General features: G+C 38.0%; 1 protein-coding gene across 1 annotated transcript in view; it reads right to left on the reverse strand.

Moving 5' to 3' along the window:
* Positions 1 to 1,121: 1,121 nt before the first annotated feature.
* Positions 1,122 to 26,393, reverse strand: part of LOC105838834 (protein Wnt-6) — a 39,146-nt gene continuing 13,874 nt past the window's right edge. Inside the window, exons 2-5 of the mRNA XM_012684698.3 lie at positions 22,812 to 23,032; positions 5,145 to 5,264; positions 4,615 to 4,814; positions 1,122 to 4,155 (exon numbers count right to left, since the gene is read on the reverse strand). Of these exons, the coding sequence (XP_012540152.2) occupies positions 3,694 to 4,155; positions 4,615 to 4,814; positions 5,145 to 5,264; positions 22,812 to 23,032 (1,003 nt within the window). The 3' untranslated portion in view covers positions 1,122 to 3,693. The remainder of the gene's footprint in view (positions 4,156 to 4,614; positions 4,815 to 5,144; positions 5,265 to 22,811; positions 23,033 to 26,393) is intronic.

Here is a 26,393-nt window from a genome sequence, read left to right on the forward strand (position 1 = left end):
AAAACCTTATTTAATGTTCTACACAAATATTAAAACAATATTAATTATATATATTAAATAATATTAATGATATCATTTTATACTGATATTTGATTACTTGTCTTAAATAAAACTTGTTAATTTATCTCAATATTAATTGCAAAGCTAAATACTTTCTTTAGTTACAAATTTTTTAAAAATAAATAAATAAAAGTATAAAAAATCCGTTAGTCTTCAAAAATTTTAACTTGAAAAAATTGTCGCACCAGCACAAATTAGAAAACGTAAAAAGAAAAATAAATAAAACAAGTGAAAGAAATTTTTTTCAGTTTATGGCTTCCGCTATCGCCGAGAGGCGATGAATGCACGCGATATGGCGCGAGCCTTCGGCAACCTTTATGGTTATGCGAAATTCCTCTTGATGGTGGTCGTAAAACTATTTTACAAAAAATGGCAGTAGTCCTTTTTACTGCTCGTGCGACTGTCGTGTATAAACCTGAATTACAGGTAAAAGCCCGTGTTCTACACGGCGCCTTGATATACGAGGCCTCCCAATTCTCGGTGTTTCCTTAATTTATCCCTATTATCACGTCTCCAGGCACGAAGGGACAAAAAATTCCTCGTCGTGCGGGAACGTGTCAAACATCTTTCGAGATTAATCTTTTAGCACTCTTTTTTCCATTCTAGGTTTGACAGAAAATTGTAAGGTATCCTATTCAAATAGCAATTATCATTAGAATAAGAAAGAGAGTGAGGAAAGCAAACCAAGTGAATATCTAGTATCAACAATGGCTGAAGACTGTTGACGCGCTTCTTTAATCACGACTTTAAAGACAATAAAGTTTATACGCAGAGAATAAGTTTTATGACACAGATCTTTATAAACTTTTATAACCTTTGAAAATTGTCTTACATTTAAGCTAAATATTTCAAAAATAAAAGGCTTTGAAATATACCATAATATATTTGTTCGATATTTTATATATATTCTAATTCACTGTGTATCACAAAATATCTTAAATAAATTAAAAAATGAAAAGATAGAAACCTATTACACTTACCTGTGATATCAATGTAATATACATATATATTAAGGAGATAGTTTATTTGAAGTAAAGTTGGATGAAAGAAACTGAAATTTAAAATACAATTCTTTATATATTTTTCCTTCTATATATTTTCATCCTAAAATACGTCGTCACTGCAGATAAATTGATAAACCTTAAAGTAACAAACGAGATTCGTCCGTGAGTATAATTTTATCCGTATCTAACTCATATTGCGCAAAAATACAAACCCTAATAGATCAGTCTTATATACAAACGAGAAAAAAATAAGCCCTGTAACGAGGTATAACTCGAGAATCGATAAAAAGCGTTTGGCGTAACGTATGGCACAAAGCTTGTGTTACGCGAAAAAAGCAATGTAATGAGATATGTGTAAAATTAAAGCAAAACCCCGAGAATGTTTTCTTGGATATAATCAACAAAAAGGTTTGCATAAAAATTTGATTTGATATCATAACGTTGAAATGCTTCTGGTGCCATTAATACCGAATTCATCACTTGAGACTTTGGTCAAAGTCGCAACGATTCAAGCGAAAAAGCGACTCACTAGGCATTGCTGTGCAAATATATACTGACGCGTTACGATATTTTGATATACTTTACATACATTCGTTACGGTATCTTATGTATATCTTAATATGTATTACGAGCAGTGGAGATACGTGGAAAGCCCGAAACATGATCGCCTCGCACAGCGTTAGCGATACTAATAACAACTAAACAAATATGTGGAGTTGATTCTACATAGCAGAAAGTCCACCGAGCTTTGTCAGAGCGATACGTTTTTATCAAAAGATATTCAAAATTGTATGAAAAACTGACTCAAACATCGCATGTTTAAAATCGGGACCCCCCCCCCCCCCGTTTTAAGCTTCTTGACTATTCATTACAAATAATTAATTGATAAAGTTGTAAAATCAAAGATTTTAAACAGTTAATTTAATTCTATTGAAAAATAAGAATAAAAATTAAACAATTAAAAAATTAAAATAAACAAATAAAAAAGCAATAAACTATAATAAAAATAGACTAGTTACACCATTAAAATTAAGTGAATAGAATAAAGAATAATAAATTGAAATGTAAACCATAAAAGGACCATAAATAAAACAAAAATAAAAGCTTAAAGAAATTGAAAAAAAATCAGGAATTAATATAACATATCTAGTAATTTATCCTTAGTATCTTATCTTTCTAAAGTAAAATTCCAATGATATCAATTCGACAACTGTCATATATAATAGCTTGTTTCTTTTTGTGATTACGTACAATTCAATTCGAAATATTTGATTATTTATTAATTGCCAAAACACGGGAGAGATTTCAATATATTTTATCAAATGCAAGTTGCAAATTTGTATTTTGTTAAAAATTATTCATATTTTAATATTTTAATATATTTTAGAAGATCTTTTTTATGTATTTTTTATTTCTGACTTCACAATCCAAGATGGCTGCAGTAAGTAGTATGCTAGAAATCTTAAAGATGTAGGGAGACATCTTTTAAACATAGTAATCAAAGATATCTTATGCCCCGATTTTAAATATTATGTTTGAGAATTTATATTACTAGTTAAACAGATTTACATTATTATTTTATAATCATATTATTAAGATAAATTTAATCAATATTTTGTTATTAGTCTAAAATTAGAAAAAAATTTTATATAATATTACTTTAAAGTGTCATTTGTACATAATTCGATTATCAGCTTGAAAAAAGGAGCAATCTTATATCGTGTAAAATAAAAGTTAAGAAAAGCGACAAAAGTTTAAAACCAGTTCTGATTGTAATAATAAAAATCTTTGGGTACAACCTACATATTGCTAGCGTTGACCATACTTACCCAAACTCTGGTAAAATACATTTCTATATTCAAAATATCCAGTTTTGTAACCACCAGCAATTAATAAGTACATAGTCAAGGATATTTCGCGAGAAATCTAGCATTCGCGATTCGCGTCTGACTTAGCTCACGCATGCACTACTGACGTTCCCAATCCGCTTCTCGCATTCACACGTCGCAGACGATAAATCTCTTTAGACATCTTACATATGTCTTGTCCTAAATTTAATTCAGGCCTGTATGGTCGCGATAAATCACATATCATCTGAATATTCATCAATAAATATTCACAATCAACCCATATTTCCTAAAAATCGATATATTACAAGTGCTATTACGTAGATCATTATCACGATCGTCGAGAGAAAAGGATTAAATCAACCGTTGATAGCGATGGCAATAATAAAAAGTCGAAAAATTTCAATCACGCTAAACACTAAACAACTTCAAAACATACAAACTATTATAAGCTAATCATTAATGCTTTTCGGCAATTATTAATAAAAGAACAAATAAGGAAAAGTTCAATTGCCTAAAATTTCGTACGTATTTAAACACTGCAAATCCCTGCGAAACTCTCAAAACTCTACAAAACTCTTGAATTCTAATTCTTGTGGTTATTGTTCTCTATTGTTATGGCACACATCAATGGGACTTGCGTAGAGAATATAAATCATTTTTCACAGCATCTCTTCAGCTTCTCCCCCCTAATCCGCTGACACATGCAGGACAAGCTGCCTCACCGACTCGATTCTCAACACTGTCATATATCGGTACAAGTTTTCACACTTACGTCGACACTAGCGGCAAGTGTTGATGGTCTTCTTCACAAGACACGTATTGCACGTGACTTCGCAACACCACCGGAACCTGCACTGACAATTGACCTTCTCCTTGACGATTTTGGTGTCGTAGCCCCTACCGCAGCAGAGGAGCTCACAGCCCTCGACCCCAGGACTAGTCGCGTTACAATGACGACCCGTCGTACCCAAGGAGCCGGTCTTCCGGTTCGGCTTGCAAAAGTCCGGCGAGTCCTCGCTGTAGATCAGATCGAACCTACCGGGCGGCTTGATCGTGGGGCCCTCAGTAATGAAGCTGTGCCCGTCGTTGCTGGGAATGACTTTGGCCGCGCCGTCAAAGGACTCCTTCAAGCGATTGCCGACTTCCCGAAACGGCGGCATCTTGCGCCAGCAAGTGCGCACCGTGCAGGAGCCGGAGAGCCCGTGACACTTACATTCGGTCCTCATAAAGTTGCGTACGGCCTGAGGAGCGAATGTACATAGCGCGTCGAATGATAACACATATATGTATCTTATCTTTCTAACGGAGTTTGACGGCTTTATAATCATAGCAACAATATCGTAGAAATCAAATTCAAATTCACCAAAGATTCAATAGTTTTCGAAAAAAGTATCGTTACCAAAATAAAATTCTATCCATCATAGACGATAGATATTAAAACGTGTCTGTGTTAAAAATAACACTTGCTAGAATCTCGTAGATAAGATCAACGTTATTAAAAACCATGGAATTGTGGAAGACATACTGATTTATCTTACAAATGAGTAATAGAACATTGCTCTTCCACTGCATTGGATAATCGTGCATAAAATCGATTTCGATTATCAAGAGTGACAAAAAAGGTACCAAAAATGCATATATATATAACAAATTAACGAGAAAAAAGAAATAAACCGAGAATAGATATGAAAATGACTTACCAGACGACCAGCGTCGTTATTATGAAGCTTCACCAGCGTTTTTATGTCACTTCTTTTACGATACGGCGCATCCATGAATTCTCGAGATTTCTTAAAGCCGAAGTTTACGTTATCGCCGCATCCTCCCCATTCCCAGTCTCCTTCCGTCGGCAAACTTTTCTTCGCTTCGACCGTACGCGCAAATTTAGCTAGACGGTTACCTGTAAAAATCACCATTTTCTCCTATTTCATACAACCGTGAGGAGGATGCTGTAACCCGCAATTTTTCATATTTGTAAATAATTTGAATTTATACAATTTCGAAAAACTTACAAAAGTGTTACGTTATAATTTTTTTTTTTTTTTCAAAAGAGAAATGTAAAAGTATCTATCTTTTAATTAATTTTAATCTAAAAAGTAACAATAATTTTAGAATTATAATGGGATTTTAAAAGCCTATAAATTACGAACGGTACATTCCGATGGGAAATTAATGGGAAATCGATATGCGGATTAAATCAGAAAGAGAGACCAAGAGAGTAAGCTTTTACCCTTCGACGTCATCTTATCGCAGGAGCATTCCACGAGGTCACCCATAGTGCAGGCTCTGGTAACCGCATAAGTAACTCCAGCGGCGGTGATGGCGTTCACGAAACCCGTCTCCCGCGTATCTGAAGGCACATGGAGGAGAATCCGAGATCAATTAATGGACTATTACCGTGGTAGCGTGGCCCGCAACGTAAATCACCGATCGCGAAACAAGAAGAGGCGCGCGCCCGGCGCGCATATGTGCGTGGTAAGCGAGTGGTAATAAAAAAATCAGTAAGAATCTTCCCGGTCGCATGGAGCCTCAAACGAAGGAGGATGCCGGGAGATAACGTCGGCAAGGGTTAGGCGAGGAAAGTTGAAGAAGGTCGCGCGCAATCAGATCGTCCGGGAAACAAATCGGATTACGCGTCAGCCGGCGAATAAGACAATTTAAAACCTTCTTACATATGTGCGTGCCGGGCTCTTGGAATACATTAATTAATGATATGCAATATCGTTCCAAATGCGAAACATCTGTCTGAGAATACTTGACTCGATAGAAGAATTTTGTGAGAGTCGTTCTGATAAAATTCGCTCTTCTGCAATTTTTATTTTGAATTTGTTTAATAATTACATATTTTAATCAAATTTGGTAAAATTAATAAAATAATATATGTGTAATAATTATCTAAATTGCCAAACGTATTATTTTCCTATTAATCTTTGTTTCTAAAAACTTTTAAGTAATCTCTCAACCAACATGTCTTACAAAGATCATTAGTCGACTGAATAATCTAAGCCAGTTAATTTCTGAAAGCAGATCTGTAATTACGACAATATTCAGTCCTAAATAAACTATGTAGATCAAAAACTCATTTATATTGCTTATGTTAAAATCTCCGTACATAATCCGAGTGTCAATAAAGAGACGAGCGATAGAAAGTATAATTTGACACAATTAGATACAGCATACTTGTACGATTGTGTATAAGCCGTTTTTCATGTTAATTAATGTCAACATAATGGTACGCCATTAACGCGTCTTCAATTTTTTTCAGGAAATGACAAATAGCCATTCGCATTTACAGCCGCGAGCATTCGCAAACATATATTTCAATGGCGTCGATTTCACTGCGATTTCAAATGACTACTCAGACAATTTAAAAAAATCATTGACCTAGCTAAAGACGATATTGTTTAATTATAATAATTTTCTATTATATTACAATTTTTCAACTATATTTAATATTGCGCGATAAAGGAGAGCAATAATTTTCCTAATATTAAAAAAAAAATCTAAAATCTACTTCAAATTCAAATTAACAAAAAAATCGTCTGTCTTCAGAATTAAAATCGGCGGTTCTAGAACGCCCTATATACGACAAGCATTCTAAGTTTCTTTCAATCATTTCACCTTGAATCCGTACGTAACCCTCGCCTAAAGATATCAAATTGCAAATTCTATCTGGTAGTTCCGTGAGATGTGGGTGGCGCCGATCGCCAATGGGTCGTACGAAAAGATCAGCTCGCCAGTATAAAAGGGGTATCGTCAATGTCGAAGGTCTTGGGAGCAGACGCCCATCGCTGGGTCTCACAATTCGGGCTCACGCTTGTCTGGTTGCAATAGGCGTACGACGGTGACCCGCGGAGACTCACGCCCGGTGCAATTCCTCGTGATGTGTGTGTGCATGTGTGTGTGTGTGTGTATATTCGGTTTCACCTGTCATGTCTCCACTCAATCATTAGGGCGGACAATGCACACGACGCGGAATTTCACCCCTTTTCAAAACGGAAGATCGCCACCGCCTCGGTCCGCCATTGTCTCTAGTCTTTACGAGCATCCGGTTTTTGCAAAACCAGGATGCGTGCTACCTTTCTAATTCCGTATTCTCTGCACAAATACATTTCATGTTTCTTCAATTTTTACCTTGTAAATTATTCTAAATATTTTTCTTACGTGTTGTACCGACTTGTTGAAACACAGATATTTAAATATATTCATAAACATTTAATTATTCATATATTATCATACGCGTTAATATAGTGTATTAATGTATGCATACCTTAATAAATGTTTATAATTTATTTCATCTTTATATAACTGAAAACCAATATATATAAATCGCATCAATTATATTCGCAGGTATAATTCAACAAGTATAATTACATCACTAAGATTTCGTATTATTATATCTATAAGTAATTTTATACATTAAGAAAAAAAGTAATTGATTTAACAAATTTTTTTGTTGCGGGCTGCCAACAAAAGATATATTCAATACAACAATATATGGTATTGCAATATAAATACGTAGTTCATCAACATCATTGCACTTGCATTAACAGCAAATATTATTATATTAAGTATATCTTTTGTTTGCAGCTCGCAACTTAACGTTTTGTTGAATCAATTTTTTTTTCTCAATGTAACATTATAATGTAGATCATTAAATCTTAAAGAACGAAGTAATTTTTAATTCGTGAATACCATATTGATATAAAGCAAGTCTAAAACAAAATTTGAAAGGAATCCGTCTCCTCGTTAAACTGACGATAACGCTATTCATTTTATTGCGAAATGTCCGCCGAGAAAACCGAGATCGTGGATCTTCACGTCGATATGATCTCTGCCGACACCGACACGCCGAAATTAACTCATAACGTGGAATGCCCGCCCAATTACGGATTCCAGCGAAAGAGCAGAGAGAGAATCGGTAGCCAAGTATCGTGAATATCGAGCAGCGATGCATCGGCAATGCAGAATCGCGCCGCGATCGCATCTCATCCTTTTCAGAAACTTGACGTGCGATCTCCTTGTCAATTATCCCAATATAAACGGTGACGTTGATCGTTGCACCGCCAGAGAATAACAATACATATTGTTATCCTCACTTCTATTGCAATTTCTCCATTTTTATTAACTTAAGCACTTTCTATCGTAGTACCCAATCCATACTTCTCATGGGTTTATGATCTAATGAGGATTTTTCTAAGTGATAGGCTGTTTAATCCAATACTGTCAATCTAAACTAAAACGGGAAGGAAAGCTTGAACGAAAATGAAGAAAATGAGCGTACACGTATCGAGGGTAGAAAGCCGGAGGAAAACACAAGGAGGTTGAGGCACACAAGGAACCCACGGGTGGAGGGCCTCACTGTGACGCCAGGGAGGGGTTATACGCGTTAAGCTTGGTTCTCCGTGGTTCCCATGGATTCCAGGCGGGTATCTTCGACGCGGATCGACAGCGCGGACGGAACAGGAGGACACAGGCCGAGGAAAGAGAGGAGGCTGTCTACCATCGCCCGCGTATCTTCTGATGCATCGCCTCACCTTTCAGTGCGTATTTAAACGATACGATAGTTTTATACGAGCGATCTGATATCTTCGGAGCTTCGAGAGCGGGAGAGTTGGCCCGGCTAGGCTCTCCTCTCTTTCTCTCTCTCTCTCTCTCTCTCTCTCTCTCTCTCTCTCTCTCTCTCTCTCTCTCTCTCTCTCTCTCTCTCTCTCTCTTGGCTCCCGGCGCGACCGCGCGTCCGCCGCTTCTTCATTCGGAGATCGATCGCTCGCTCTATCTCGTTCCGGCTGCAACCTTCACTCGAACACCGGCGCATCAGCCCTTTAACATGACGGAAGCACCGAGCTCTTTCGAGCTCACGCGGCTGGATCGTTTACGAGTGAGCCCCGTAAACTGCTTTTTTTTCGCAGCCTCCTTCATTCGGACTTCTAGGCGCCGGTTATTCAAGATCGGTTCTGAATCTGAACGACGCTCGAGAAAATCGAGGAAAACGTGCCGAGGAAGTTTTCAAAATCGCGTCTAACAGCCGAAATGATGTCTTCTTTAACATTAAAAAATTATTTTTACTTTTTATATTAAGTTTTCGCTATATCAATACTTCAGGCATCTGATTCACATTTCAGAGTAATAAGGAAGAAGAAAAAGAAGAAAGAGAGAATTCTAGCAGCAACTTAATTCTAATAATAATTTACCAATTTTTTTCGATAAATGATTTCAAAATTATAAAATTATCTTTGTGTTGTCTATATGCACAAAGAAAATTTTATAGTAAAAATTATTATAGTAAAATAATAAGCGCGGACCAAGAAAGGGATTATGAAAAGTTTTACTATATTTTTAATCAAATTGTTATAGTATTTACTTTACTTATATAATTCTCTACATTTTTTTCTTATGATCCGTAACTACTGCCGTATATAATCATTTTCGATATAAAATTTTCTTGTAACAACATTTCTGTGTAACAACATTTTATTTTTGTTAATAATTTGTTAAAAATTTTAATTACTAACTCACATCAGTCAAATTGAACGAAAAAGTTTACGAAAATGCAGTATTATGCATGTACAAAAGAAGGCATTCGATTTCGCATTTTGCAATGTTTTCTGTTGCCTAACGACAATTCATCTGAATATTTTGATGGTCGCCTCGATAGCCGGGAAATGCCGAAGGTGCCAAGGAACGGCGGATAATATAAATCACTTCGAATCAATTAGACACGAGGAATCGCGAGCCGATGATCTCCCGGTGCTGTGCCGCCAGCTGCACCTGTGGGCCCTTCGTCTCGGGTCGCCCGGACGGTTCAGCCAATTATCAGCATTCCGGGGCATTATCCTCAGAGCGGGACTTACGCCGTGTTTAATTGCGAGTGGTCGTCTTCTTCTTTCACAACCCCTCTCGCATCTTCCTCAGTCTTCCTCTCCCTCCCTCTCCCTTCGCAATATTCTCTTCTTCTCTTATTCTCGTCATTCCTGATGAAGGAATAACTTAGCCGACAATAAAATACAACCGCATGGCGGATTATTTCATTTCCTGAATCTGGAGAACATTTTCCGCGAGTTTTTCATTGCTCTTCCATGAAACATATATTTCTATTCAGGTTCCATAAAACCGTGAATATTAATATAAAGATAGATATAGAAATACACAGATATAATGTTATAAAGTAACAATATGTAATAAGTTAAAGTTGATATTTTGTATATATATTTAATCAAAGGAAATTAAATATAAACAGTTTAATGTATCATTGAGGACCGGTTTCATCTTTAGGTAAACTGCAAAATAATTTTTCTAATAGTTAAAACTCTTATTGACAATGTTCAGGTTGTCGGTAAAATTTATCTCTCTGGTAAGTGTATTATATAAGATGTGGATTTGTACTATATAAGATAAATTATATGGCATCTGACATATAAATGTGATCCCTTTTCTAAAATAAAGACAAAAAATATATAGGAAATGCATTGATTCAATTATTCAAAATGTTTGTATATTAATGTTTTTTATAAAAAGTTTATATGTTAAAAATAAAATCGAAATTGTACGAAAATTGATTTCTTTATTGTGATATCACAAAGATAATAACAAAGAATTTGATAAAGAAATAATGATGATTCGCAAATGATATACAGTTTGTCTGTGTCCTGACTTATTTAACAAATATAATAATGTAGAATTTATAAGACGGCTTCTGTTTTGCAAACGATCTGTTCGAATAATTTTAGCTCTTATTGAAAAAAGAATAAAAAGTAGGACTAATAGCTGCCAGTATATAATGTTAACCTAGATTAATACTGCACATAACTTTTGTTTTAAGGTTATTTATAATGCATGTGCTTTGTAAGCAAAGATACTCTTTCAGAAATCATCCTGTCGAATAAATCGAATTAATGTGTCTCCCATACGCTTTCTATTTTCACCACATTTATCTGTCAGATAAGTGCCATATAATTTACCTTTACAGATTACTTACCAGAGTGATAAATTTTACTGACAACCTGAACAGGGCCAGTAAGATTTTTAACTATCATATAGATAAATTATCTCATAAATAGTTTTTCTGAAAATGGAACAACCGAGTCTAAGATCTTTTAAACACACAAATAATTATATTTATTTCGCTCTTTCTATTCACGACGCGTAACACCGCGATAACGATATGCAGATATCATCTCTCCCGTAACATCGTAATCAACGAACAAACACATCGAAAAGAAAGGAGATGAGCATTCGCGTAAGACGTGATGGTCGGCATGCGCTTTTTAATTTTATAAGCCTTCCGTAATGTTAAAATATATAATGTTTCGGGTCAACCTTTAATGGATGATCGAGGCAATGTACCAGAATCCCGTTTATGAATAAAAAGAGATTGCACTCACTGCCTGTCTCACAGCGATTATACGCATTGCATCAGCGTTCGTCGTCACCCGACGTATACATAAATATATGTATGCGGTGCATCAGCGTTCGGCGTACTTTCAATGTTGCTGCATCGTAAGCGAAGAATGTCGTGAATGAACGTTCCACTTGCCGCGGACATATACACGCCATTCCGTCGAAACGTTCGTAATATATTTGCTCATCAATTATGTATCGTCGATCGTGGATCACACGCTCGCGTAATGTCCTCGTGCTATGCACCACTATGCGCTTTTATGCTTACTATGCAGAATTTCAGTGTGCGGCACAGTGACAAATCTTGAAGGAGCGAAACGCTAATAGTAATAATAAGTGATGTGAATAATATACGTTATTAAATATAAGCAATCATTATAATTCTAAGATGGATTATCATTCAATAACGGAACACATTACAAGATACAAAATTAAATAGCCTCTCTTCTTTTCTTCCTTTCTCTCGTTCTTCTGCCACATAATTTACAATCGAGCATAGCAATCCTCCACGATGGATTCCACGAAAAATAATCATAATTAAAAGTAGATAATATTTGTCAATTTTGTAATTTTCCGAAATAATTAAATATATTATTTTGTAAAATTTAACATGAAAAACATTTGGTGCATATCTTTCAAAAATAAATCATTAGCCTTAAAATTAAAAATCTCATAACATACTTTATAATTAGTATTATTAACGCGCTACATTTTTGCATAGGGTTAAGAAATCCCTCATAAATCTCGCGGTGATTAATCGATCGATCGGATTATGCAAGCAATTTGCGGCGATGCGTCGGACCGCCATTATAGGAATTACATCGCCGTTGTACTCGATCGACGTACCTAGATGCTATCGATCGTTCGCAATGGGGTGATTTGTTTAGCCGCGAGACGATCTATCGGACCGATTCATGCACAGTAGTACTTAGTATCGATCTTCGTTTATACATCTTCGCCTTTCTTACCTACAATACTACAATTTGTCCTTAACACATTTACCGCGATGTTGAATGTCACATGTAATATACAACTCAAAATAAATTAATTATAAAAAAAAAAATATATATATATATATTTAAAAAATAATTATATATATTAATAAATATATATATTAAAAGAAATAATAATTCAAAAATACTTATAAACATATTATTTTAGAGATTTGCTAATCAAAATAGAAGAAAAATCACATGCACTTTTAACACACGATGTTATTATGGAACACCCTTATTTATAACAGCTTCCTGTACATAGTGTTTTAAATGTCGCATTTCCTACACGCGTGCATCATTTTCGTACCGTGTGTTATCGTAAAAATATGATGTACCGCGGAGCAACGCGAAAGAAGAAAAAAAAGAAACAGCGGCAAAGGAAGGGAAGGAAGTAACATTAGACGCGCAGGATGTAGGCGAACACGGGAAAGGGGAAAGGACAGACGACGTTAAGGCAGGACGAAGCAGGTTAAAGCGAAAAGAGCAGCGCGAACGACGATAAATCTCGACGGGCATCCGTAAATAAAGTGGAGAATATTCAATGAGAGAAGAAGATAGCGCGCGCGCGCGCGTTGGGCCGCGAGGCGAGTGCATTTGTAGCAAGGGCGAAGTGAAGGAAGAGAAGAACAGGAGGAGGACAGCGCACGAGATCGGCTCGCGCGCTCGCGCGAGTACCAGATCTTCTCCCCTGGCCCGCTCTCCGAGGGCGTACCGAAGGGGGAGAAAATCTTTCCAATAAATACCGCGTGGAACGGACGCATGAATGCCGAGGCAAAAATCGCCGAATGACCAATTGCGGCGGGAGCTTCTCAGGCGCGTTCGCCTTTTCCCCCCCGAGATTCCAGTGGATTTTTGAGTGCTGCTGCGCCATATCACCGCTGGATTCTCCGCTCTTGCAGGAATTTCTCGCGCTCTCGCTCTCTCTCTCTCTCTCTCTCTCTTTTCCGCCGTTTCTCGTCGAGCATTCTAAGTTTCATTCGCCGTGGTGCACCGAGCCGTGGTGCCTCATCGTCGCAAGAATATCGCGGTAATTACGAGAGTCCGAGGGTAAATCGTGGGGAAACGACGACGTTCGAGCTCCCCTAGCGCGTAGCGAAAACTATCCAAATTACACGCTTTTCGCACACGTATTTTTATCACGCAGATGTTAATAAATTTTAATTACTTTTCACGTATCCAGGTATTCACAAATTTTATCTCATAAACCATTCTCTTTATCCTTTTCTTTTAAGAAGCCTCTTTGTAAAGAGCTGCGGTCAAATTGAAATTTTTTTGAATTTTAATCTTGTGTGCCGCGGCTCGATAAAAATATGAAGATTCGCACGTCGTATGTGATATACGAATATAACGCGAGAGAATGTGAGCGCGGAAAGGAAGGGACGTTTACCCGTCGCGGTAAAACCCGCGAAGGAATGCACCGAAGTTTGACAAAAACCCATAAGATACGACGAAAGGTAGGCAATATAAAGACACGACAACCGCGGCTGGCGAGTCCCCCTTTTCCTCTCGGGGGTTCACCCGTTCTTTTCTCGACGCCGTGGAATCGACGAAGCATTCAAATGTCAGGCCGACGAAGTCTAACGGAGTAACAGATCTGTCCTGGTCCAGCGGCGCACTTCTTTTTTTTTTCGTCGGTTCTCTTCTGTCCTGCTACCTCCGGCCTCCCACACCCTCCCGCGCGCGCGCGCACCCGGAACGATGGAAGTTAAACGTACGGTAGTCGAGATACAATAAACGTACGAGACACTAAACTGTTTGCTGTTGTCAATCCTTTGTGGAGAGAACACCAGCCCGGGCGTTCTCGCGGTCCAGCGAGTCCGTTGCTCTTTCAGGTGCAGTTCTTATAAAGAGTAATCGCACGAGCAAATTCGTCGTCACTGGTACAAGGTGATAATCACGAAGTAAGAAATTAGCAAGTTTGCAACATTGGATAAATGCAATTCAATTGGATATTATTTTTATATTAATTTTTTACATCTAAATATCAATTAAATTAATTTTAATTGGTGGAGAGGAATTACACTTAAAAGATATGTTAATTGATGGGGTCCCTTTTTATGCGCGCATGCGGTCGCGCCTCGTGTACTTCGTTGCGTTTATAGTTTCGTTCGCCGGGAGTGCAGCACACGGTTCACGTGCGGTTAACATCGGAGCTAATAGTGTTAATAAAATGACGTAGCTTTCGTCCTCTCACTAAGGAACGAAGATGAAGCGAAAAGAAGTCGAAGGCTCCTTCACTTCTCCTTTTATTTATTTCTCTCGGGATACCGCGATATGATGCCTGTCGGGACCGGTCGCATGAGGTATCTCTTTGGTCATGGATAATTTCCATTCTACCGGTTTCTACGCGCGCTGGAAGCGAGAAAAATAAGGCTTTTCCTTCGTACGACACGTTTCCGATGATCGACGCTCACCGCTGCGCCATTGTTCCTCTTGTCACGAGAGAGTGCCACTGCTACTGTATTTGATAAATAATTCATGTGGACCGACTCGCTCAGGGCCAGCATCCAGTGTACTGATGACATTTCGTGCGATATCTTTGGCAATGTTGTGCAAAAGCCCGGAGGCAAGGAGGCTCCCCACAGCGACGTATTCCCGAGAAGTAGCACCGCGGGTGACGGTTACTGTGAGCAAAGTGCTCTCGATGGACGCAGCTTGTAGCCACGTCGATTGCTTTTGCTTCATTGATCTTGCTTAGGAAGCAGGGGCAATAAATTTTACGAACGTGACTACAGCTAGTCCTTAAAACGAATATCATATTATAATGTAATGGTTGCAAAATAATTTACATTCCAAACGGAAACGAAAGATGAAGATATTTCATATATTTCTGCAACTGTTTAAAAATTTGGATAAATATTTTGGATAAATTAGTGAGTCTTACAAACTATAATTATATTTTTTTATTTCATATTTCAATTAAAAACTAAAAATGCTTTGTTCCGCGTTCGCTAAAGGTGAAAGTAAATCTTCACTGTGCAAGAGATTCTTAATATATCGCAATTGAATTGTTTTAAAACAAATTAAACTAGATTCGATCATATCGTATCTAAAATAGAGTTCCTAACTTTATCGCCAAAAAATCATTAAAACTATCCTTTTGACCACAAAATTTATTATTTTTTTCTCAATTCTCGAAAATAAATTTTGTCAATCTTGCACACGCTTAAATGTTTAACCCTTTATTGGCAATGACCAAGCAAAGATTCACAAGAATCGGTACGAAACGAACTCGCAAAAGCCCGAACGGCGCAAAGGACAAATATCTTTTAAAGGCCTTTTAGTAGGTGTTTGACACGTACGCGTGACGTTATTTAATTCCCGTACGTGCGAGATGGGAAACGTGAGAGGCGCGAAAGCGGGCAGGCTGGGAATCCTATACGGAGCGCATTAGTTAGCGCCACAGCGAGGCGACGAAACACTTAGCGCCATGCCGCTAAATCCGTTTCAGTCCTCCTGATTATCGCTGCTTCGTGTTCGTGTGAATTTCAACGCGCGATCTTAACCCGTTTAAGGGACAAGCCAGGATTATGAATCGTAAAAACATTCGGCAATATTCGCCCAGGCATATTAAATATCGATCAATTAATAGGAAGCACAATCAAATCCGTGAAATAATATTACTTAGAAAAACCACTCGTTTAACGAATTTTAATAAGAAAAAATAGTGTTTATAACGTTGAAAGAGCACCTTCGTAGAACTTGGCATTGAATTCCCCAAATTCGATATTTCACGCCCTCGTCGTTCCCTCGTGCTTCACACATTTCTGTGTTCCATAAGGAGTCATCCGAGGATCGTAAAATAGGATGAGCCGAAGATTTTACGATAGCGACATTAGCGGGATCGCCGGCGCCCTCACTGCCGAATAATTAGTCCCCGATTTAGTAGAGATTCCACTAAACTCGCTGCCCCCCGCCCCTCTCCCCGTCCTCCTCTATCCTATTAGGGATAACCCAAGTCAACCCTGTTGAGAACGATTCGAGAAGCGTATCTGTCAGACCACCGTCGTGGAGAGACCGCGGTAACACTTTTTATTACGCGTAAACGTTTTCTTTTTATTTTCATCAAGTGTACTAGCGTATCAAGGGATCCTTCCATTTTTTTCCTACTCTTCTCTACTCGTGTATATACATGTATTAATAATTTATAATGCCGCTCGAAAGAAATTATAATTATTACACATTAAAGTTATTACGACAATAATTGTACGTAAGTATTATATCCCACCAGAAATAAATAACAGGCAAGATCGTTTTTTTAAGTAAACGATTTTCGACACTGAGAGACTCGCGTCTGTCCTGGGAAAGGAGTTTCAATTTGCAGAAACATAAACGGTTTCGCGACCGCTCTCACGGAAGAAAAACATCGCGGACGGGGACGAAGATACGAACTCGGGTTTATTAATGTCCCAAGGTGAGCATCCTCGTTAGAGAGAGAGTTGAGAAACCGCAGAAGAAAAGAAACGTCTCTCTAAAGTAATACCAATACAGCGGAACGCGATCGAGCGCGGTAAAACCGAGTCGCCGTGAAGAACGGTCGATTTAATTGTAACGATGAATCAACGCGACGACGCGGCTATTGCGACACCTCTATCCTCTCTCGATCCGCGACTTTATAGGGTAATGGCTGCGAGAAAGTTCTTCTTTCGAATAAGCCATGAGACGCGGGCCGTTAACCTCTCGAGCCTCTTCTCAATGAAAGAGTAAAATCATTACGTTGCGATTCCTCTGGTGATTCCATCCCCCTTCCCCCTTCTATCTTCGCCCCCGTCAGAGAGAAAAGAAGAAGGGAAAGAGAGGACAATTTGTTGATTCGAGGAGGCGACCACTTAGACGACCGTTTTCTTCATCACTCCGTGAATTCCGTGGAATCCCGGGGATGAATGAAGAAAACCACTCTCTTAATTTGGCCGAAGCCTCATCGATTCGACGATCGTACCTGCCGGGGATCTCGCCGCGCGGGGCAGCGCAATAAATTCCTACCTCCCCCGCTTCCCTTTACTCCAGAGGTAGCTCTTTCTACGGGTTTTTGACGCCCGTGTTCGTCTTATCGCGACACGCGGCACCCCTCAATTAAGAGGTGCTGCTCGTCCACGAATGTTATACCAGGCTCCGGGGGCCCTCGGGGTCCCCGGGACCACACAGCGGGAGCTACCTGCTGGGCCTAAGCTATCGGCCGGATCGCGCCCATAAAAATTAAACGTCGCCAGATAAATAAACGTCAATCGGGAATTAAGATAGGCGCCGCCGGTAGCGTGGATCCTCATGCGCTTTTTCCCTCCCCCTACCCATCCGTTTAGGAATTTTCCCCCAGAGACACATCCGGGAGTGGACGATAGATAAGCGACATCGACCTCTGATGTATCATCGAAGTCGAATTTTCGGTTTGGAAAAAAACCTGCAGACACATCTCTCTCTCTCTCTCTCTCTCTCTCGTATCGTTACTAGATATGATCGAACGATCATACTTGAGTTCAAATACGTGATCAAATAATTTCATCTGTTTTAAGTCAACATTCCTAAAGTAAAACACTTTTTTATGTACAGAAAAAATTCTACATTTATAAACAACGATTGTTACAAAATACAAAGAAAAAATATCACCATTAATAAAATTATGTTACTACTTTTAATACTCATTTTATTTTTTAAATTCTACATATAACACTGCTGTTTTATTGCTTATTATTTTTTATTTATTATTTTATTTGTTCTATCCAAATACACAAAAGGGAGAAAGAAAAAAAGCTAAAAATATCATTAAACTTATCTCGTTTCTTGTTATTCCTATTAAAGAGCACAAACGTATATGTATCTTCTCTCTTTTCTTTATATAACTATCTTTTCTAAACTTCTAAAGAGAAAAGAATGGTTCGAACAGCAGAATTCAGTAGCTAGACTCCACGTGTTCCTAAAAAATCTTTCTAGTCAAGACGGGTGGCCTAGAAAGTCGTATATTTCTCCCGCCTAGATTCCTAACCGCGATCTGTCTTCAGTTTGTAACAAATAATAGTCTCAACGTATGTCAATAAATCCTTGCAATGTCTTGCAAAATCTATATTCTAACAAATAAGATATTACGCTAAATATTAAAAACAACAAATTGATAATGATTTACTCTTTTTTTAGTCTCCACTTTGGTATCTAATTTACAGATTTTTTAAAAGTATAACTTTAATCAATCTGAGACAAGAAACTTAACAATTTAAAACGCAAATTTTTTTATCTAAATAAAAATATAACACTTTAAAAACCCGACAAATTTCAATTTTTTAGAAATAAATAATTATGATGTCTGTAGTAATGTATAACAGTAAACTAAGAACAGCAATGCGATAATGTTATTTCTTAATAAAGATTCAATAAAAGTACAGTGTAATACAGAAGTAGGAACACATAGTGTCGCTATGAGGCAGTCTGATAAAAACGGTATAACGGTTATATGGGACTTCCTAGGGCGAGCTGAGCCCGCAAACGGAGTCACAGATAAATGACGTCGGCGAGAATTGTCACTCGGAACGATCGGTTAACACATTGCCGTCCCTGTCATCGGTCCACATCGTCCAATAATGCATTCTGTAGACGAGATTTATGTATCTGCTGTCCAACCTTTTCCCGACAGAGGCCTACCATTTCTGGGGCGTAATTTTTGACTCCTCTGAATGCTTCGTAACACAAAGCGATTTTCATTCGACAAACTGATTTGTCACCTATCTTTCTTATTTTTATTAGCAATTTTATCATTCTTATTAATTTTGTATATAAATGTATTTGTTGATCATATATACAAATATTAACATTTTTCTATATATATATATACGCTTTATTAACTTTTAACTGTAATTATTCATAATTCATAATTGTCATTAATATGTAGTATAAGATAATTCATCTGAAGCTAATGAAAAAAATAATAATTGCAACAGTATCTGAGAAGTGTTTCGAATTAATTCGATAGATACGATAATGAGTGGAAAAAATCATAATGCAAACTATAAATTCTTTACAACATTATAATATACACGTAAAATTATCCGATGAAGTATCGATATTATCAAAATTTGTACGAAGCAATAGCGTCTTTATAGAATGAAGCAAGATAAGTGCCAGATCAAATTAACCCACTGCAGTAATGCTGTATAAATTTCGAACCGTAAACTAGTTTGTAGACTGATACTTAATCAAAACACAAAAATTAAAGCTTTTTATACTAATGAAAAATGTCAAGTACACCCAGAAATGCATTTATAGATATTTTTCTAGTGCTCAAACAATCAAATATTTACCTTTGAATTAAAATCGAACTTTTCCGTTGCTGAATAAAATGTTATGATCTGTACCACACAAAATAAAATTGAATTAATAATAATAATTGAATTAATAATAAGCAAGCACAAAAAAAAGATAAAACCACCATAGAATTCTGCCTGGGAAACAGAACTAAAATGTTAAATGCCTTATTTTGCACCTCTACGTTTGACATGGCAGCCAATTATTGCGACGTTATGTAATATTCTGTATAACAAATTTTTTTTGTACGACACGTCTTTATTCCGATAACAAATACGGACTACGTCTGAATATGAAATGTGGGACATTTCCAAAAATAAAACGAAAGCATCGGGCGCGACCGCTAATTCGCTTAATTAAACTATCACTTTATTTATTCGGGCCGACGGGCTGTCTCGTTAATAATATGCTATCTCCCGCATCTCACGAGTGAATGCCGATCGTCAGGCATCCCCGGCGGTGTCGTGCTTAATTCGATCATCGATCGCCAAGCGTGGATTCCACGCGCGTCCGCATTTAGCGTCTTACCTGAGAGAGCCCCCGACGATCCTGCATCAAATCACGATCGATAGGTAGAATTGACGGCGATCTTTAGATCGCGAGAGAACGGGTAGAGAAAAGGAGAGGACGAAAGCGGGAGACAAAATTGAGAGACCGGCCGCGGCCGGTCGTGGCAGTGAGGCTTTAATTAAGGGAACATATTGCCACTAATATCCGACGGACAGTGTCAATCTGTCAAGCTACCATAAGACACTGATCTGATAGTGGGTTCTAGAGGCCAGTACAGACTATTGGACACGCTGTCTTCGATTTGGTTGTCGTGGCCAATCATCCGGAATTAATATATCGGTCGGCTAACCGAACGAGCGAACCACGCGGACAGCTTCGTCTTTCGTTGGATGCTTCGGGTTCGGATTTACCGCGTGGAGAAAGGTAGCTGAATTTGATTATGTGTGAGAACCGATCGATCGACCGTCAACGGCACGATCGAGATGAAACTTCGTTCACGCTTGCCTATCGATTCCTACAGCCCACGACACGATAAACGCATCTATTGTGAGCTTACGCAAGGTCGATGAAGACAATGTCCTTTAGTAAAAAAAAGTACATAATCATGTCTCGAGATAAAATAAAATGCAAAAATTGGAAGAATGTCTCGATAACTCAGCACAACTATACTTTTTTTACTCATTATGCCTATTTTTATAAAGAGAAATATTTAATTAGAAATTATTTTTATAAAAAAAAATCTATTCTCTATAAAACATTCTATAGATATTAATAACAAATGGGCAATAAGAAACAACACAGGAATATTCGTGCACAAATAACAATAATCTATATTTTTAACATTCTATAGAACATAGATTTCTTTCAAATCTAATAAAATATAAATGTGCTGTATATTATATATTAAAGTCTTACGAATGAATAACTTTCGAACAAAGTAAACTTCTCTTTTTATTTTAGTACACTAATCATCTAGTTGGCATGAATTGCTGACGAAGAAACAAGGAAGTCACAAAGAATCAATCTTTTAACGGATGATAATAACACGAACGCGGTATATGACATGAGCAGTTGTAATAACACAGTTCGTGGAACTCCTATTTCTCAACATTCCGACCAGTTAAGTATCCTTGTTGGCAATAGCGATCGCATTATCATTATTATCATATTACTACATGCTACTATTTGCTGTGACACCTTGCAGTTTGATTTCATAGTCGTATACGTGTCGAGACGGTCCCAACATTAAAGAGAGTAGTCATTATCTTTTTTCTAGCCACCAAAGCGCTGTATATCTAGAATCTCCCATTAAAGCTAATTTAAAAATAATTACCACTTATTTTTTCGTCCATAACGTACCCTGACTAAAAAAAAAACATACAGCCTTAAACAGTAAGATAAAAAGGGATAAAAACTGTACCCTTTCGAAGTTGTAGAATAAAATGAAATTTTATCGTAAAATATTACAGAGAATAAGGTGGTATTATGATTCTTATAGATATCCTGGCCACCCGTAATATCTCCGTTATTAAATGAGGAATTGTAGTGATTACTTATGGAATAATTTGTTCAGTAACTCGCACTTATACAGTGCACTGACAATATACAACAATTGACACTTGTCATAAGACATTCTTAATTTTAAGCGTTAAAAAATTTTTTCACGATAATTTGAGCATTAAGTTACGCATACTTTCATTTTCCTTTTTTTTTTCTTTTTTCCCTTTTTCTTTTTAGCTCATGCTATCGCCTTCTCCTCTATAATAAAAATATACATTATATATAAACATCATTTTCCTTTTCTTTAAAAATGAATCTAACTTAAATTGCGTTTTTATATACTCACGTTTCAATTCTAAGTAAATAAATTCTAAGTAAACATAATTTTCAAATATAATGCATAAGTATAAAACACAATCTAAGCAAAATAATGTTTAATAATACATCATTCTTCATGAAATAATAGTCGATTAGCCTAAATAAAAACACAAAATATACCAAGACCATTGTTGTGCATCGTGTTTTACGATCGTTAATACACTCGTATCGGTATAGAGTGGTCAACGTCATGCTTCACACGCGGAGAGGCCCCTTAAAGGCCCCGCACGTAGAAAGGTCCTTAAAGGTCCTAAAGGGGTAGCCCATTCTGGAGGTGTGCCGATCGGGCACCGGCATTTAATCGTAACGAATCGCCCTCAGGCCCTGTAGGGGAGTGTGTAATCGACATCCGGTTCGCCTAATGTCGAACGAGTAGCGCCCTGTAATCTGCCGCTAGCGTGTGCATTGTCGTGCGCGGGTCCCCTTCTTGCTCCTGAAAGGGGCATCATAGGACCGGGGAGCCCCTTTTTCGGCGAGAGGGCGAGGCCGGGGCACGGAATAGCGTCTGCTCGGCCTTGCGCCCGTGACTCGCGAATAATGCAACCGGATTCACGAATTTACGGGATCGAGTATCTAACGTGCGCGAAAGACGGCAGCTAAATACGCCAGATCTTTAAATGTGCTCTTTGTTTATTTTAAAATATAACAAAATATTTCTCAATTTAAATCCATAATAAATATTTCAAAAAACTACTAAAGATAGGTAGTTATATTATGTTAAATATATGTATCAAATAATAAACTAAAAAAAAAATAAAAATTTATTCAATTTCTAATTATCTCTGAAATTAATTGTTACCTATATATATCTCAATAAAACTTACCGCGGAGCAGAATCTTCTTGAGAGATCTCCTAACGGTCGTGCAGTTCCACCTTCGATTTCGGAATTGATATTGACATTCTCTAGTGCCTACTTGAATACCCTTCGCGATTTCTTTCAGCAGAGATGGTTCCTTACGACAAATGTCGGCCAGTTTGCCCTTCAATCGCCTCGTTTTTTTGCAAACAAGCATCGGGTCCATCACCAGCTGGCTTCCTACAGTCCTGTAAAATTAAAAATTACAACATTACGATGGTTAAAAAATATATCATATATATAAGATATTTAATATTAAACATATTCAATTTCCACTGTTTTCATAAATGCATATGTATAATATATGTGTCTTTAAAAAATTTGACAATTTATTAGCGGTATATAAATAAAGAATTCACATGCAGTTATATTGTATGTAATTCTTAAACAACATAAAAAATAACAACTTGAAAAAGCGAAAGTTTGAAATAAAGAAGAAGTTTGCGACGTTTAATTAACCTATCTGCGCTCAATACTCAAAAAGCAACGATGTAATTGCGCGGACCGCGAGAAACTCGTTCTCTCGAGACACGACACGCGCGCTGGAGAGGAAAACGGTCAGAATAATTTACGGAAGCTACAAATCCCACAGCCGAGTTGTCGGTTATTTAGCTACGCAATATCTTTCCGCGCGCAATATGGAAAAAGGAACGCGGTCTCGCGTAAATGTGAGATTAAGCGGAAGCTCTCCTTTTCCCTGACGCTTATCCGTTTCTCCTAGAGAATCTCGGTGGCTTTATAAGCGCGAGTGTTGTGTCTCGGCGCAGCCCTGAGCCTCGCGATTAATCGCTCGTGTTTGGATCAGAATTTATTCCTCCTTAAGCGCACCGTCGTGCCGTCATAAATCAACCGGAGCTTTGCTATTTACAGAGAATTCGGATTTACCCCATTAGCATCGCCTGAACACGAAAGATTTGTCACTCTCAACGAATTCTTTAATACTAATTTTTCGTATTTACTGCGTGAATAATATTAGATCGCACTCTGTAACGAATTATATAACAAAGCAAAATTAAACAAGGAAAAAGCGCTAATTTCTGTTTTGCTCGCTTGTTATTGCTAAAGTCGCGATGCTTGATACACATAATTTAATAACGACCAAATAAATTATAGCAATTATATACATCGTAATTGTGGTCGACAGAACGTGAGATTATTATGCCAAAAGTTTCTCTCTCTCTCTCTCTCTCTCTCTCTCTCTCTCTCTCTCTCTCTCTCTCTCTCTCTCTCTCTCTCTCGGGTTCTTCTCTTTTCTTCTTTCCTCTATATATATATACTTCAAACATATACTAAATATCTCTGACATTCAGTGATAATACGCGAAACTTTGTTACAGCAGGTCGGTGATCTAATAAAGTAGTATGAGTCAATATTGTGATTGTGTATTGAAACTACCGAACTTTGTAAGAGAAAATAAGATTTATGATACCATATATATCATATGATTCAACGAAAATGACAAAAAACAAGACCGCGGTAATAAGCGAAGAAGAGAGATGAGTACATCGTAAATAGTACGACAGTCCAATCTGAACACACTAACACCATTACGATAATTAAAGCTCCAACACATTAAATTCGTAACCAATCCTACGGATAAAAAAGAAGAATAAAAATAAAAAGAAAAACAAACACTAGGAAGAAGATACACTAGAAAAAACGAATAAGTACGCCAAAAGAGTGTAAAGAAGAAGGAGAGAAAGAACAGAGAGGGAGAGAGAGAGAAGGGGAGAGGGAGGGGGATAAGCTTGATGATTGCACCGGGGTAGAAAAAAGGGAATAAAGCGAAATGGATTCTGAGTGAACTACGAGCGGTGGGAACTACGAAGTCGCGGAGGACGACGCGGTGGCAGGAGGATACCAGAAGAAGGACGGGGAGGAAGAAGCGCGGACCCGCGCGGAGCACGGGGCACGAAGGCGGAAAGGTAAAAAGAGAAACGACGCCAGGGCGCGGGAAGAACTGGGAGAGGGAGGGGAGAAAATGGTGAAGAAGAAGAAGAAGAAAGAGGACAGTCCGGGCGACCTTCGTTACGAAACGTTAATTAAGATCATTAGTTCTGCGTCGGTAGGATGCCGGGGCGCGTACACGACGGCCTCTCGGGAATGCAACGACCTTAATGGCAATAATTCCGTTAAGGACGGTTGCTCGCACGCCCGTGTACATCGCCACGCCGCCGCCCGTTCCCGATGTGCGCCCTCTCGTCCGCCTTTCCCCTCCCCCTTTTTCCCTCCCTTCGCCCGCTTTTCGTTCTGCACAAATGGGAATAAGAAGGTAGTACGAGTCGTGCACGGGAGTGACATCGTCATTTGGGCGAGGAGGATTCCACCTCGAGTGGCGACTATAACCGAGAACGACGACGACGACGACAAGAACGGAGATGATAATACGCGAGATGATACGAAATGGACGGGGATTCACGAGAAATCTCTCGATCGAGAGATCGAGGAATGATTTCGCGCGCGAGCGGAACAGAGAGATAGAAAGAGATCTTGGGGTAGAGAAAGAAGGGGAAGGAAAAAAGGAGAGCAGCATCGCTCTCGTTGGAGCAAAATATGGCGCATGTTACGTCTCGCGGGACAATCAGGCCCACTGACAGAGTACAAGCCGCAGGAACTTCGATTCGTCGATATTCCTGTTAAGGCCCTTGGTCCCGATAGAGCCTGACGGACGACAAGCGCCGAAGCTTCTTCAATCTGTTACGAGGGGTTCTCCGAAGGAAACGGTACCCTGCCTTCGTAACGAAAACGTTCGTATAAAACATATTACAGGATCAAGCAGGATGTTCTCAACGAGAAATATCCTTCGATTCGCCGAATACTATCGTTAATATATTCTATATCTTTGTTATCCTGTATTTTCCTCTCGTCGAATATATTCCTAAATTTTTTATCGTATGATCTCGAATGATTCTTTTCCATAATTGTAGCTACCGATCAGAAAAGGATAAGTGGAAGACGCAACCTTTATTGCGCATATTTTCTAGTTTTCTTAGATCACAACCAGCTGCCAGAGGCTGCGAAATCTTCCTGGAAACTAACGCATGTACTATTTCTCGACTCGGCATCAATCTACGCGAGAATGCAACGAAACCTCTAGGCGCAAGATAATAGACGAGCGACATAGATATAGCTATTCCGAGAAGTTGCAGTATGCGAAACCACACGAGAAGTTAAACATTGTATTAACTGCGGGCTATTGTGGCGGTGCAAAAGCCTTATGATGTGTGTGAATTTTATGGGAGAATAGAAATGGATATGCCTGTCGAGAAAATAGTAAATTTATATGCGCGGCTTGTTCAAATAAATTTTCAAATCACCATGTTTTCTACAAATTCCACAAAAATGTAGTTTATATATTTCAATTTTCTAATTATAACATAATGTATCTCTTGATGACTCCGTATCATAAATATGAATCCACGGCTTAATAAAATATAAAAGTATTTAGATATTTTTTCTATTACGCAATCATAAATTACGTTACTGTATGAATTTTATAGTCGAACTGTTATCATATCAATTAATTACAAAATTTCTGGCGAAACATGG

Source organism: Monomorium pharaonis, chromosome 3, assembly GCF_013373865.1.
Source record: "Monomorium pharaonis isolate MP-MQ-018 chromosome 3, ASM1337386v2, whole genome shotgun sequence".
Classification (NCBI taxonomy): domain Eukaryota; kingdom Metazoa; phylum Arthropoda; class Insecta; order Hymenoptera; family Formicidae; genus Monomorium; species Monomorium pharaonis.